The following is a 14,994-nucleotide window of genomic DNA, read 5'->3' on the forward strand; positions in this document are numbered from 1 at the left end:
CTTTTAAACTATTGTTTAAAACCTCTCAACTGCCTGTGTATTTTGGAAATACTTTTTAAGTTTGTGATATGGTCATCTAGAAATTAGCCATTTTGGGGAAACTTCACAGTCCCAATGTCATTGCCATGTTAGCTATACTAGAATTGTTAGCACCACAGCTAAAAACAGCCTCCTGTTTTTTATCCACCCCCAGACACCATTTAGAACTATAATGATAAAGGTGTTTGGTAAACTTACAGAACCTTTCTATCTCAGAGTGCAGGAAACTTGGCGGAGTTTCTGTCTTTCTTGGGGTTGCACACACTGTGTATTACTAAATTTACAGTAATCATCATGCTAATGAGTATGTAAAACATTCTTTTGCACTGATGCATTTTTTACCTCCTTCCATTAAAAGCATAACAGTCACCAAAAAAAAGGAATAAATCTAAGCAAGGATTTAAAGGACCTGTACAGAGAAAACTACAAAACACTGATAAAGAAAATCAAAGACCTAAATAAATGGAAGGACATTCCATGTTCATGGAATGGAAGACTAAATATTGTTAAGATGCCAGTTCTACCCAAAGCAATTTACCTATTCAATGCAAGCCCAATTTAAATTCTAACAGCCCTCTTTGAAGAAATGGAAAAGCCAATCATCAAATTTATATGGAAAGGCAAAGGCCCCAAATAGCAAAAACCATCTTTAAAAAGAACAAAGTGGGAGGACTCATATTTCCAGGTTTCAAAACTTATTACAAAGCTACACTAATCAAAACACCATGGTAGTGGCACAAGGACAGACACATAGACCAATGGAATCAAACTGAGTGTTCAGAAATAACCCCCCCACACACAGCAATGACCAACTGATTTTTACAAGGGTGCCATCTACACTCAATGGGGAAAGAATAGTCTCTTCAACAAATGGTGTTGGGAAAACTGGATCACAATATGCAAGAGCATGAAAGTGGACCCCTACACCTCACATCATGTACAAAAATTACCTCCAAATGGATCAAAGGCCTAAATATAAGAACCCAAACTATCAAAATCCTAGAAGAAAACATAGGGAAGCATCTTCAAGTCCTTTTGTTAGGCAACGGTTTCTTAGACTTTACACCCAAAGCACAAGCAACAAAATAAAAAATAAATGGGACTTGATTAAAATTTAAAACTTCTGTGATAAATAAATATAGAAATGGATGAAAATAGATACAAAAGGACTTCATCATGGGAGAAAATATTTGGATACCACATATCTGATAAGGGATTGAATATATAAAAGAATCCTACTATTCAACAACAAAAAGACAAACAATCCAATTTAAAAATGGGCAAAAGACTTGAATAGATGCTTTTCCAAAAAAAGGCATGCACATGGCCAACAAGCACACAAAAAGATGTTCAACATCTTTTAGGGAAATGCAATCAAAACTACAATGAGATACTATTTCACACCCATTAGAGTGGCCACTATTTAAAAAATGGAAAAAAAATAAAAGAATAAGAGATTATGTGGAAAAATAGGTACACTCTTTCACTGCTGGGGGAAATGTGAAATTGTGCAGCTGCTGTGAAAGACAGTTTGGCAGTTCCTCCAAAAGGTAAGTATAGAATTACCATATGACCCAGTAATCTCACTACTAGGTATATACCCCTAAAAATTGAAAGTAGGGACGTGAGTAGATATTTGCACACTGATGTTGATAGCAGCATTATTCACAGTTATCAAAAGATGGAAGCAGCAGATGAATGGATAAACAAAATGTGATATATCCACACAGTGGATCACTATTCAGCCATGAAGAGGAAAGCAGGTCTGATAAATGAGACAACATGGATGAACCCTGAAGACATCATGTTGAGTGAAATAAATAAGCCAGAGACAAAAGGACAAATACTGTATGATTTCACTAATATGAAATAATTAGAATAAGCAAACTCATAGAGAATCTAGAATTACCAGGGGATGGGGTGGGGATAGGGAATAAGGAGTTAAAGCTTAAAATATACAATTTCTCTTTGGGATGATGGAAAAGTTTTGGCAATGGATAGTGGTGACAGTAGCACAGCACTGTGAATGTAATTAACAGCAAGGAATTAAATATTTCAATGTGGTTAAAAGGGGGAAATTTTACTAGGATAGAAATTTTAAAAAAAGAATTCATAGAACTGCACAACACAGTGAACCCTAAACTAGACCACTGACTACAGATAACAGTACAATTATAAAAATTTGCTATCATCAATTTTAACAAATGTACCACACCAATGCAGGTGTTATTAATAGGGTGGTTTATGGGAACCCTGTATTTTATGCATGATTTTTCTGTAAACCCAGAACTTCTCTAAAAAATAAAAAAAGACAAAGAAAATACATCATGTGGATATAGAAATACAGCAAATACAACATAACAAACCTAACTGCAATGTAAAATAATGATAAATTTTAAATTAAACATATCAGTCATATCAATAAATGCCAAAAGGCTTAACTCACTGATTAAAAGAAAAAGTACTTCAAGTTGGTGCATAAAGCAAAAATCACTCATATGCTGTTTATCAGAGACACATGGAGAATAAAGTGATTCACAAAGGCTAACATGTAAGAAATACAAAATAAAATAAAAAGTATGAACACAGATATACCAAGCAAATTCAATCGATAGGAAAGCAGGGGTTGTGATCCTGATATCAGACAATGTAGAATTTAAGCCAAAAAGCATTAAATATGACAAAAAGGACACTTTTTAATGCTAAAGGTCTCAATTCACAGTGATGATAAAACACCTATGAATATCTATGTATCAAATAATACAGCAACTGCATTTTTAAAGACATAAGAGACACTAATGCAACGAGGCTTCAACATTATCACCTTCAGTAAACACAGATCAAGAGGACAAAAATAAATAAGGAATTAGAAGACATAAACCATATAATCTGTAAGATAGATCTCATGGAATTTTATACCCAAATAACAGAGGAATGCATCCTCTTCATCAAGTGGATATGAAACACTAAGAAAACATCATTAAATTTCATAAAGAAACATTACAAACAATGATCACAATGGAAAAACCCCCAAGATTATTAATTAAATAAAAACAGAAGGTCCTTCTACCTGGAAATTTGTAAGTCTTCTACTAAACAACTTTGGTGTGAAAGGTGAAATAAATAGAATTACAGAGTTTCTAAGAACTAATAATGAAAACCTTCAAATCAGAAACTATAGGATACATTTAGAGTTATGAGAAACTTCATGACATTAAACACTTTTATCAATAAAAGTAAACAAATGAAAGTAAATTATGTCCCTAGCTTAAAAAGCTTTTTTTAAAAAAAGTAAACCAAAATAAAGCAAAAGGAGTAAAATAATAAAGATATCATGTCAGAGCTATATCATTGTTTACAATATATTCTAATATATATATAATATACACAATGGTGTAGTGAACAACTTGGTGTATAAATATTTTTGCATTGTTAAAGGTATAATCATTTCGCCTCTTTTATTGAGAAGTAAAGATTTTCAATAGCCTATGGTAATCACTACTCACAAAAAAGCAATAACCTAGCATTGGGATGCTTAGCAGTTATGCTCTATATACATTTGTAGGGATACTGATTCTTCACACTTTTATCTGTGAAGTCTATTTATGGAGTAGATGCTAAAGAAGAAATAAGAAATTCCTGTTGCTCAGCTGATTTCTATAATATCTATGTAGATTTTTCATTATTAGGGAAATAATACAAAAGAAAAGGATATTATAGAACCACAGAAGGAAAAAATAGATCACTATCAAAAATATTTATTCTGTTTTGATATTTATTACTGGTGATTGTATGTCATCTAATAGTGAAAGTGAAAAATCTTAACATTTCAAAAATAATAAAGATCAATATCAGCACTATGCTGTACTTTATGTGCACCACATCATTTAATCCTTATAACAACCCTATGAAATAACAATTATTTTACAGATGAGGAAACAGAGATTTAGAGAGGTTAAATAACTTCCCCCATGTCATAAAATGTTTAAGTGGCAGAGCTGGGATTCGATCCAGGGTCTATCCGACTCTACTGCTCATATTCTTAACACTACCTCTTCAGAATAAATAAAAGGAAAAATACAGTATACAGCCCAAATATTTTTTAATTATAATAGGGTAATAAAATTCCAGATGAATGTAATTATGAATCACATTTTTCAAAATGCTTCATAGCTTATCCCAATCACTACTAACAATTGTTGTTTACAATTTTCCAGGCCATGTCACCTAACATGCTCATTTAATCCTCACAACAATTCCTTGAGGTAAGTAATATTATAAGAGAAAACTGAGATTTAGAGAAGAAAAGTACTTGGCTAACATTACACAGCTAAGATTCAACTACAGGTCTTCTCATTCCAGAGTCTGAAATCTTCAACAACAATGTTATGCAGCCACCACTAACAGCAAATAAGTTAAAATGTGTCAATTTTAATTACAAATTAAATTTGTACAATTACTGATTCCTTACTGTTCAAATTTCTAAATAAATGAGATAACCTCTGAGGAATACCTGGTACAGTACTTGGCACAAAATAGGAACAGGAAGTGATAATTTCTCATTCATTCAACAGATATTTACTGAATACCACCTGCTAGGTGAGCCTGGCAACGGTTCTAGGCACAGTGGTGAATGAAGCAGACAAAGCCCTTGCTCCATGAGTTTATATTTCTTTCCTGAAATGCTGATAGAACATAAACATGTAAAACGTAGGAAAGTCTCCTGACTCTTAGAAAATATTATCTGAACCACCATTTTAAGCTAATTCCCTTTAAAGGCTAATTAGGACAATGTGTAGTTTAATCCCTGAATGCCTCAATGAAATTCCTGTTTTCCCACCAGGAACTATATTCTAGCCAGCCCACTGGAATGCATGTCTTCAGCCCCAAAAGGGATTGGGGGACTGAAACTATGAAAGCCATTCCCCAGGACTGTGAATCATCTTAAAGCTACTCAGCTTTGTGGAGTACTTAGGAGCTGCAGACTTAACTGTAAAACATGAAGAATAAGGGGAAATTTTTTAAGTGTGGTCCTGAAGGAAGAACACTCACACAAAAAGAACTAGGGCAGCCCTGAGAAAGACCCCCATTAATTAAAACCAGTTGGTTAATTCTTCCTTTAAGAGTTGAGGAAATCCATCTTCTGGAAAGTCATCACTGAACTCCTCAGGCACAATACTCCTTGCTCCGTGTGTATCATAGCATTCTGTGATGGCAGATAACTTAGTTAGCAACATGTCTGTATGCTCCTTTAGGGGGAATACCAGGTGCTCAAAAAAGTTGAATGAATGGACTTTCTTATTTTAAAATAAGGTTAATCCTTTCTAATTAGCTCTAAAATGATGCAGTTAAGATCAATATAATGGTGCTAAACATGAAAGGAAAGACCAGAAAAATTAAACATATCTGCCTCTTACCTTTAAAGACAAAGATCCAGCTAGAAGAAAGTGGTCTACATCAATAATGGAGGCTAAAATTCCAGCTAAAAGAATTTCTCCAAAGTCAGTTTTCTTCTTGACTCCAGTGACTATTGCCCAAGACCACATGCCAATCACACAATGCACTGAATTATCTGAGAGAGCACGAAGCCAATCATTTTGCTGAATTATGGAAAACCGAAGAAGTCTGTCAGCTACTAGGCAAAATATCCCCAGACCAAGGCTGGAAATAAGAGACTCAGTGCTACAAGATTGGAGCAAAGCGTGGGTCTTTTCAGTCTCAGATGCCATCACAAACGATATGTCAGTGTATACTAAAGGCCATCAGGAAACAAATGGCCTATTCTTGTTTACATTCCTAGTAACCCTATAATAGAAAGCAGAGAAAAATATTAATGAAGATTATGGGCTGCCATATAATATTAAACAGAATAATGTCAGCAATAATTTCACATATATAAAAATCATAAAACCAATGTCTTAGTTAGCTAGGGCTGCTATAACAAAGTACCACAAACTGGATGTCTTCAAACAACAAAAATCTATTGTCTCACCGTTCTGGAGGCTAGAGGTCCAAAATCTGAAGGGAAGAATTGTTCTTTGTCTCTTCCTAGGATCTGGAGGGTTGCCACCAATCCTTGGGTTTCAATTTCTGCTTCAGTCGTCATGTGGTGTTCTCCCCCTATAGTCTAATCAGTTGTGCCCAATTCTCCCCTTATTATGAGGACACGAATCAAATAAGTGACCCTAACCCTAACACAGTTTAGTGTTATCTTAACAAATATCTTCAAAGACCCTGTTTTCAAATAAAGTCACATTCACAGGACCAGAGGTTAAGACTTGAACATGTCTTTTTGGGGACACAATTCCATCCATAAAAACCAAGTTGTAAAAATTAGTATTTCTTACATGCTATATATAATGTCATGAAACCCAAGGATAATAGATCAGCTATGGAGGAACTATACCTTATTATGTACTGTGGAGAATGTCAAAAAGGCTACCAATTGTAGTCCATTACTTTGAGGTCATCATATAGTTCTATCTTTCAGTAACTCGTGCTGCAGGGCAGTGGACAGCCATTGTGTCTGTCCACTCAGCAGCTACATTTCTGATAGCATCCCCTTCCTTTGGAAAATTTGCTTATCATAATATCCCAATTCCAGATCTGACCAATTAGAGTTTCCTGGCCTCCTGGTCACAGTGATTAATCTCACGATGAGGGTGACCTAGTATGGGCCAATCAGACACCTTTCCAGGATTTTCCTAAGAGGAACTGGTGGGGAAAATTCCTTTTCTTCTTGGGGGCCATGAGCCCTACTACATGGAAAAGCCTAGGAAAATGAATTGATGTCCAGAGACGCAAAGATAAGAGGCTAAGAGAATCATGAGGACATCAAATCTCCAGGTCCAATCTCTAAGAACTACCCCAGCATTTTTCCAATAAATCTCTTTTTCCTTTCTGTTGCCTCCAACTGATACAAAAAAGCAATCATAGTTCTATGCTGAGTGTTACTTACCTGGCATAGAATATTGAAATGGTTTATCCAATTAAAGTTACTAACATCGTATGATATCTGAAGGTTTTGTTTTGTATTGTTTTGATTCTGAAACTAAAGAATAACTAAATGGTTAATTGAGAATGACAACTTCCATTCTGTAATAAAAACTATATGTAGTTCATTATATATATTCTAAAATTTAATGGAAAATGAAAAGGATATAGAATAAACAACTTTGAAAAGGAGGAACTAACTTGGAGGACTTATACCATCTGATAACTAGATTTATTACAAAGCTACAGTAATCAAGACATTGTGATACTAGCTTAAAGGTAAACAAATAGAGCAATGGAACAGAATAGAGTCCAGAACTAAAGCCACACATATATGATCAATTATTTTTGACAAAGGTACAAAGACAATTCAGCGGAGAAAGAATATCTTTTTCCCAACAAATGGTGCTGGAACAACTGCATATCCATATGCAAAAATAAAAAACTTGGACACATACCTCACTCCATATACAAAATTAACTCAAAATAGACTCGGGCCTAAATGTAAAACACAAAAATATAAAACTTCTGGACAAAAACACAGAAGAGTATTTTTTTGTCTTTGGATTATGCAAAGATTTCTTATACACAACACCAAAATCTCAATCCATAAAAAAATTGATAAATTGGCTATCATCAAAATTAAAAATCCCTGCTCTTTGAAAAACAATGCTAATAGAACAAAAACACAAACCAAAGATACTGGAAGAAAATATTTGCAAATCTGATATCTGAAAAAGAACTTGTATCCAGAATATACAAAGAACTCTCAAAACACAATAATGGAAAAACTAACAACCTAATCAAAAACAGGCAAAAGAGCTAAACAGGCACTTCACCAAAGATGATACACTTTTGGCCAATAAGCACATGAAAATATATTTAACATTGTTAATTATTAAGGAAATGCAAATTAAAACCATGAGAAACCAAAATACACTTATTAAATGATTAAAATTAAAGACTGATCATACAAAGTGTAGGCAAGGATGCGGAGCAACTGTGACCCTCATCCACTGCTAGTGGGAATGTAAAGTGGTACAAACACTTTAGAAAAATAGTTCTGCAGTTTCTCAATAAGTTAAACATACTCCTACATATAACTCAGCCATTCTACCTCTGGCTATTTACCTAAGAGAAATGAAAGCATATGTCCATGCAAAGATTTGTACATGAATGTTCATAGCATCTTTATTCGCATTAGCTTCAAAGTGAGAGCAGCCCAAATGTTTATCAACAAACAAACGAATAAATAAAAGGTGGAATAAAAAGAAATGAAAACAAACAAATAAGTGAAACATACAAGGATAAATCTCAAAATAGTTATACTAAAGATGACAAAAAAGAATACATAGTGTATGATTCCATTTATATATATTTCAAGAAAATTCAAACTAATCTATAGTGACAGGAAGTAGATTGGTGGTTGCCTAAGGACGGGGTGAGGGACAAAGAGAATTATAACAACATTAGAGAACTTTGGGGGGCATATATGTTCATTACCTTGATTGTGGTGATAGTTTCGTTAATGTATTATATATGTCAAAACTTATCAAATGGTACATTTTAAACATGTACAGTTTATTACATGCTAATTATACCTCAAAAAAGATGCAAAAAAGTTAAGACAATATTCTTTATACAGCAGGCTTTCATAAAAAAGGACCAATCTGGAAACATGAATGAGATTATGGAGAGAAAAACCTGGTTGTCCAATTAAAAAGTCAATAGAAGCAATGTATAGTAGAATGAATGCTTCATAAAACAAAATTGGTAAATAAGAACACTTTCAAAGAATTTTCCCAAAGCTTAGGAGGAAGAAGAAGGACAAAGAAGTGGGCATTGAAAGAAAAAATACTTTCCAAAAATCAAGGGCAAATCTTCAGAGTTTCCAGGCCAAAAAAAAAAAAAAAAAAAATGTTATCTGCAAATGAAAGAGAATACAACTGAAATGAAATCAACTCCAAATGTCAGAATATTGTGGGGCAACATTTTCAGAGCTCTGAGAGAAAAAGGATTGTGACTGTAGTATTCTAAACACAGCTAAATTATGGCACATATGTGAAGACTGTGAATTTAAAGAGTCTTGCCTTAGACATTATAATACCCATTTACAATTTCTGGGAGAAAAAAAAATAAGAAGCAGAACTAAATCTCTGGGGGAAAGGGGGGAATAATTAAAAAAAATTGATCAATATAGCAAGAGAGGAAAGGAAAAAAGAAAATTTAAATGAAAACAAAAGAGCATAAGTATCAAGCATATTAAATGCCACAAAAAATGTCAATGTGTTAAATGTCTCTACAAAGAAGAGACAAACACAAGTTAGACTGGTACAAAAGGAAACATCCACCAAGTTATTATTTATAAGAAAACACCTAAAACAAAAAGTCTCAGCAAGACAGAAAATAAAGAGATGGGAAAATATGTTTTTGGAAAATATAAATGAAACAAAGCAGCAGTGGTAATATTAATGTTAAATGCAGTAGGATTCAAGGCAAAAGGGATTAAATAGGACTAAAAGAAATAAAATATTCAAGTTATAGTAAAGTTATACAAGGTGAGAGATCCTGAAACGCCAAACAACAAAGAAGTAAAATATATAATGTAAATCAAGTAGTCTAAAAAAGGTATAGATAATCTGAGTTAAATAATTTTAAATTTGATTTTATACACAGGGCCAGAACTTTGTACAAAAAAAATGCAAGTTCTTTTCAAATGTCCATGGATCTTTTATAAAAATTAACCATACATTTACTTAGCTGATAAAAATGTAATAAATAAATAAATTGTAAATAAATAAAATCTTAAAAATAGAAATGTTCAGACCAAATTCTTTGACTACAATGCAATGTAATTCATCATATTCTAACAGGTTAAAAAAGAAAATAAATAATGGTCTATTCAGCTCAAGGAAGCTAAGTATGATGGTGGAGTATGTAACACTTCTTAAGGTCCAAAGACTTGCCTATCTTTCAAGAGTTTCTGTTCTGTAAACATTTCAGGAACAAAAACAAAAACTCAGAGAACAGGGACTCTGTCTGCTTTGTTGATTATTTCTTCAGCACATAGTAGGTGCTCAATAAATATCTGTTGCATGAATGAAAAATTATCATTTGTGATTTTGTTATGTACCCAGGTATTGTATACTAAATGTGAAAAAGGCATTTAATAAAATGTAACCTCCATTCCTGGGAATCTGCAATTTCAGCAAGTATGAATCTAGGTAATTCTTAGCAGACACTGACAGTACACATTGGGAGCCACTAGTTTACCACACACCAACAGGCTGAAAACCCAAAGATATTACCTTAAATGTCAGAAACAGTATAGCTCTTTATAACATCATTCTGGCAGTTCTAATCAACGTGATGAGGCCAAAAACTTAGAAATAAAATATACCATTACTTTATCATGAAGAAAAACATAATTACATTCATTTGCAGGTGAAATGACTGCCTATGCAAGAAAATCAACAAAAATTGTTAGAATTTTAAGTTCCAAAGGGTGGCTAATTCAAGAAAAATACTAAAGTAATCTTTCCAACATATCTGCGGTAATCATAAGAAAAAAAGATGGGAAAATGAGCATTCATAACAGCAACAAAAACTCAAAATACCAAGGAATAAACTAAACAGGAAATGAATATACAAAATTTTATTAAAGGACGCAAAAGATGACTTGATGAATTAGAGCTCTGGTGACTGTATACTATGTCATTTGGCTAAATTGGAACTACTTTCAACAGAATTCAGTTCCCTGTATAGTCTGAGTAGTGTTGGCTACAGGAGACAATTTACATGATATCTGGAAGGCAGAAGTGAAGCAACAGCCATATTTTTTACACTCTGAAGGGCAATGTAGGATACCAGCCACTGAGGTGGCTTGCCCATGTTGTTGCTGATCTGCTAGCTCACCTTGTTGGCATGCAGCTATGACTGGGTCTGCAGCTCCTTCAGCTTCTCTAAATCTTAGGTGCATGTGTGCAGCTCCAAGGTCGAAAGTGCCAGCCTCCCCTCAGGTCACCCACAGCATCAAAACCAAAATTGGACAGAGGCTGACACATGTTCCATTTTATCCTCAAGGGCTTCCATTTGTCCTTGTCCTCAACCACATCCAGCTTTCTTTCCGACTGCCATTCTAGCTGATCTGCAGCAACTTTGGGCTCAATGATAGACTCAGAGGCAACAGCCTGAACAGAAGGCTCTTCCAGCTCCCACAATTATATAAGGTCTAACCCCTATATTATTCCCTTATTCTTTATCACACAAGGTAGTTTTCCTTTTATGGATCGAACTGAACTATGCCAGACTGTCTTATCGGCATAAAGAAAACAACACCAATGATGTTTATTCTCCTCAAATTAATCCATAAATTTAATGCAAGTTCGTATCAGAATCATAAAGGAATTTTCTTTTAGGAAAAATGATTCTAAATTTCATTTGAAAGAGGTAAATGCCTGATAAACTTTAGAAAATAGCAGAGGAATGTAAGTACGGAAAGGTGACGACCAAAGTCCAGAAAGAGACCTAGTGTGTGTATGGGGGTTGGAGGTGTAATAATGTTTGAATAATTCCAAATTGGTAGAGGAAGGATGTTATTATTTAAAACCTAGATCCTGCTATCAGTTAGGGTTCTTAACTGTGAGGAATGGAAAATACTCTAGCAAATATATGCAAAAAACCAAACTTACTCAAATGATATTGGGAAATCAAGGAGTTGCCAGGTTGCAAGAACAGTCTTCAAAGATATGCATCAAGAATCTCAGCCCAAACCAGACACTGAGAGCCAGCTTGTACTGCCTAAACCCTTTCCACAAAGAGACTACCACTGACACTGCTGCCTGTGTTGACTTGTCTTCTGATGCCATAAAAAGATTCCAGCAGTATCTGCTTATTTACATGACTAGCTCTCAATACAAAATTCAGAGTGGGGGAGGATAAGTGACTGATTGGCTGAGTCTAGGTCACGTGTCCACACCCTATCTGCAAGGGAGGGTTGAAATGACAGCATTTGGCTTTTTCAGCATAAACAGCAAAAAGTGGGCTCTATCTTCCCTTAAGACTCATTAGAAAAGGAATTTCCCCAATATTGTATACTAAACTGGACTTGACCAGTCCATATGGGTAATCAGCTTGTTAGAAAAGGCTCTGTTGCTAAAGCAGTACTGGAAAGAGTCAAGAATCAGATGAAACCAGAAGTCAGATCCTCTGCTTTCATTCTGTGCAATAGTTTTATACAAATAACTTTGGAATAAAAATATCATATTCGCATGAATTAGGAATTTGCAATATTAGACCATTTCACTGCTTAAATTAAAAAAGGAAAATTGGTTTGGCTGACTAGCTACTTAAGAAATTTCCATGGTTAGACAGTGTATGTAATCAACTTGTCTAACAAGTTTGGAATATTTAAATGAATTTTTAAACATAATTCTATACAGTCTAGTGAGTTACACTTTTAGAGAAGGTACTCAAAATTATTTTTTAAAACTGATACACAGGACTGCATAAAAATACAAAACTTCTGCATGTCAAAGTTAAAGATAAATACTTGGAGAGAAATTTGGAACATTCTGACAAAGAAAGGTCAGCAGCCCTACTTTATTAAGGGCTGCTAAAATTAATGAGAAGAAAAAAATAAGTATTGCATTAATAAAGTGGCAATGTATACAAAAAGGCAATTTGGAAAAGGAAAAAGTACAAATGGTCAAAAAATGTTTGAGCATACTCAACTTAATTAGGAACCAATTGAATTCAAACAATGAGATTTCAACATAAGACTGCCAAAAGATTACTAATGGACTGGAACTAAAACAGCAGCATACAGAGGAGGGGAAGCTAGTTAGTACCCTTGGAACAACTAACAAACAACAGGAACAACTAGTAAATAACCTGGAATAACTGTGGGGAGACAAACATGACTGTCCACTCATCATACACCAACCTGAATTGGGAGGAAAGCCTGAGAACACAACATAAAATCTGTAAGTAAAAACTGTGGACCCAAGCTGAGAGCCCCTCCCTCATGGAACCCTCGTGGAGCTAGAGAGTAGCACTCTGAACAAGCGAATATACCTGAGCCCAGCTCCAACTGGGGTTTTAACCTAAACTGCTCAATTCAGACTGCGAATCCCCAAAAAGCACACAGAGGCTTTGGTGACTATCTGACCTTGGAGAATCAGGGGACGTATGTGTCTCGAGATGGGGAGCCCAAAGGATCAGGTGCTATCTCTGGCCGACGGGTGAATCTGGGGGCTTTCTGTCCCTTTCTTGCTCTCTCAACCTAGGCGGCTCAGTGGAGAAAGCCTCAACCGTTTTTGGCTCACAGTGTTCTACAGTAGAGAAGGCCTCAGCCATTTTAAACTCACAGCACTCTGACCCACACAAGGGTGGATATAGCAGAGTAAGAGAAACAAAGAATCTATTTATATGCAAATGACCTCTCTCTAGGGGGCATATCTTCCCAAGAGGAAGGAGGTAGGGCTCAGCTCTACTACCGGCCTTCCATTCAGAACCAGACCCCAGAGCCTGGGGGAAAACAGCCCCCAGCCACACCTCCTTACACCAGTCTGGAGTGACAAGCTTATGGGTGCCACCTGCTGGGCAGAAAAGCATAGGGTGTGTCAATCCGCTAAGACACACCATCAGGGAAACCGGATACTGAATATTTCCTCCTTCTGGGACCTGAGCCTGTTCTCATCTGGGAAAACCTGACTGGGGTGGCTGAGGAGGTCAGATGCCTAGACAACAGAAAACTACAAACTACACTAAGAAAAATGAAGTTATGGCCCAGTCAAAGGAACAAACTTACACTTCAACTGAGATACAGGAATTTAAACAACTAATACTAAATCAATTAAAAAAGTTTAGGGAAGATATGGCAAAAGAGATGAAGTGTATAATGAAAACACTGGCGTACATAAGGTAGAAACTGAAAGTTCAAAAACACAACTGGCAGAATCTATGGAAATGAAAGGCACAACACAAGAGATGAAAGACACAATGGAAACATACAACAGCAGATCTCAAGAGGCAGAAGAAAACACTCAGGAACTGGAGAACAAGGCACCCAAAAGCCTACACACAAAAGAACAGATAAAGAAAAGAACAGAAAAATATGAGCAACATCTCCAGGAACTTAAGGACAAAACGAAATGTAGGAATGTATGTGTCATTGGTGCCCCAGAAGGAGAATGAGAAGAGAAAAGGGGCAGGAGCAATAACAGAGGAAATAATTAATGAAAATTTCCCATCTATTATGAAAGATATCAAATTACAGATCCAAGAAGCACAGCATACCCCAAACAGAATAGATCTGAATAGGCCTATACCAAGACACTTAATAATCAGTGTATCAAATGTCAAAGATAAAGAGAGAATCCTGAAAGCAGCAAGAGAAAAGTGACCCATCACATACAAAGGGAGCTTGATAAGACTATTTGCGGATTTCTCAGCAGAAACCGTGGAGGCAAGAAGGAAGTGGTGTGACATATTTAACATACTGAAATAGAAAAACCACCAACCAAGAATCCTATATCTGGCAAAACTGTCCTTCAAATATGAGGGAGAGCTTAAAATATTCTCTGAGAAGCAGACAATGACAAGATACCTGCTCTACAGGAAACACTAAAGGAAGCACTGCAAACAGCAAGGAAAAGACAGGAGTGAGAGGTTAGGAAAACAATTTTGGGAGACAGCAGCAAAACAATTTAAGAGACACTGTACAAAGATGACTGTGAGCATGGTTGAAAGAGGATGGTTAGGAGCATGTGGGACACCAGAACGAAAGAAGAAAGATAAAGACTAGGACTGTATAACTCAGTGAAACCTAGGGTGCTCAATGATTGTAATAAAAGGTACAAATAAGTTTTTACATGAGATAGAACAAATGAATGTTAACAGTGCAAGGTGTTAAAAATCGGGTGGTATTGCGGGGGTAATACAATCAATGCAAACTAGAGA

The 14,994-nt window shown here is 35.3% G+C and overlaps 1 protein-coding gene across 4 annotated transcripts in view; it reads right to left on the reverse strand.

The window, feature by feature from the left end:
• The window catches only part of TMEM267 (transmembrane protein 267), a 63,621-nt gene that overhangs the window by 44,248 nt on the left and 4,379 nt on the right, over nt 1-14,994 (reverse strand). For 3 of the 4 annotated variants that reach the window (XM_037799267.1, XM_037799264.1, XM_037799266.1), the window contains exon 2: nt 5,457-5,844. In XM_037799267.1, coding sequence (XP_037655195.1) covers nt 5,457-5,768 — 312 coding nt within the window. In that variant the 5' untranslated portion in view covers nt 5,769-5,844. Of the gene's footprint in view, nt 1-5,456; nt 5,845-6,031; nt 7,099-14,994 lie in introns of those variants that run through there. The other variant, XM_037799265.1, reaches the window with a different exon arrangement.

Source organism: Choloepus didactylus, chromosome 11 (assembly GCF_015220235.1).
Source record: "Choloepus didactylus isolate mChoDid1 chromosome 11, mChoDid1.pri, whole genome shotgun sequence".
Classification (NCBI taxonomy): domain Eukaryota; kingdom Metazoa; phylum Chordata; class Mammalia; order Pilosa; family Megalonychidae; genus Choloepus; species Choloepus didactylus.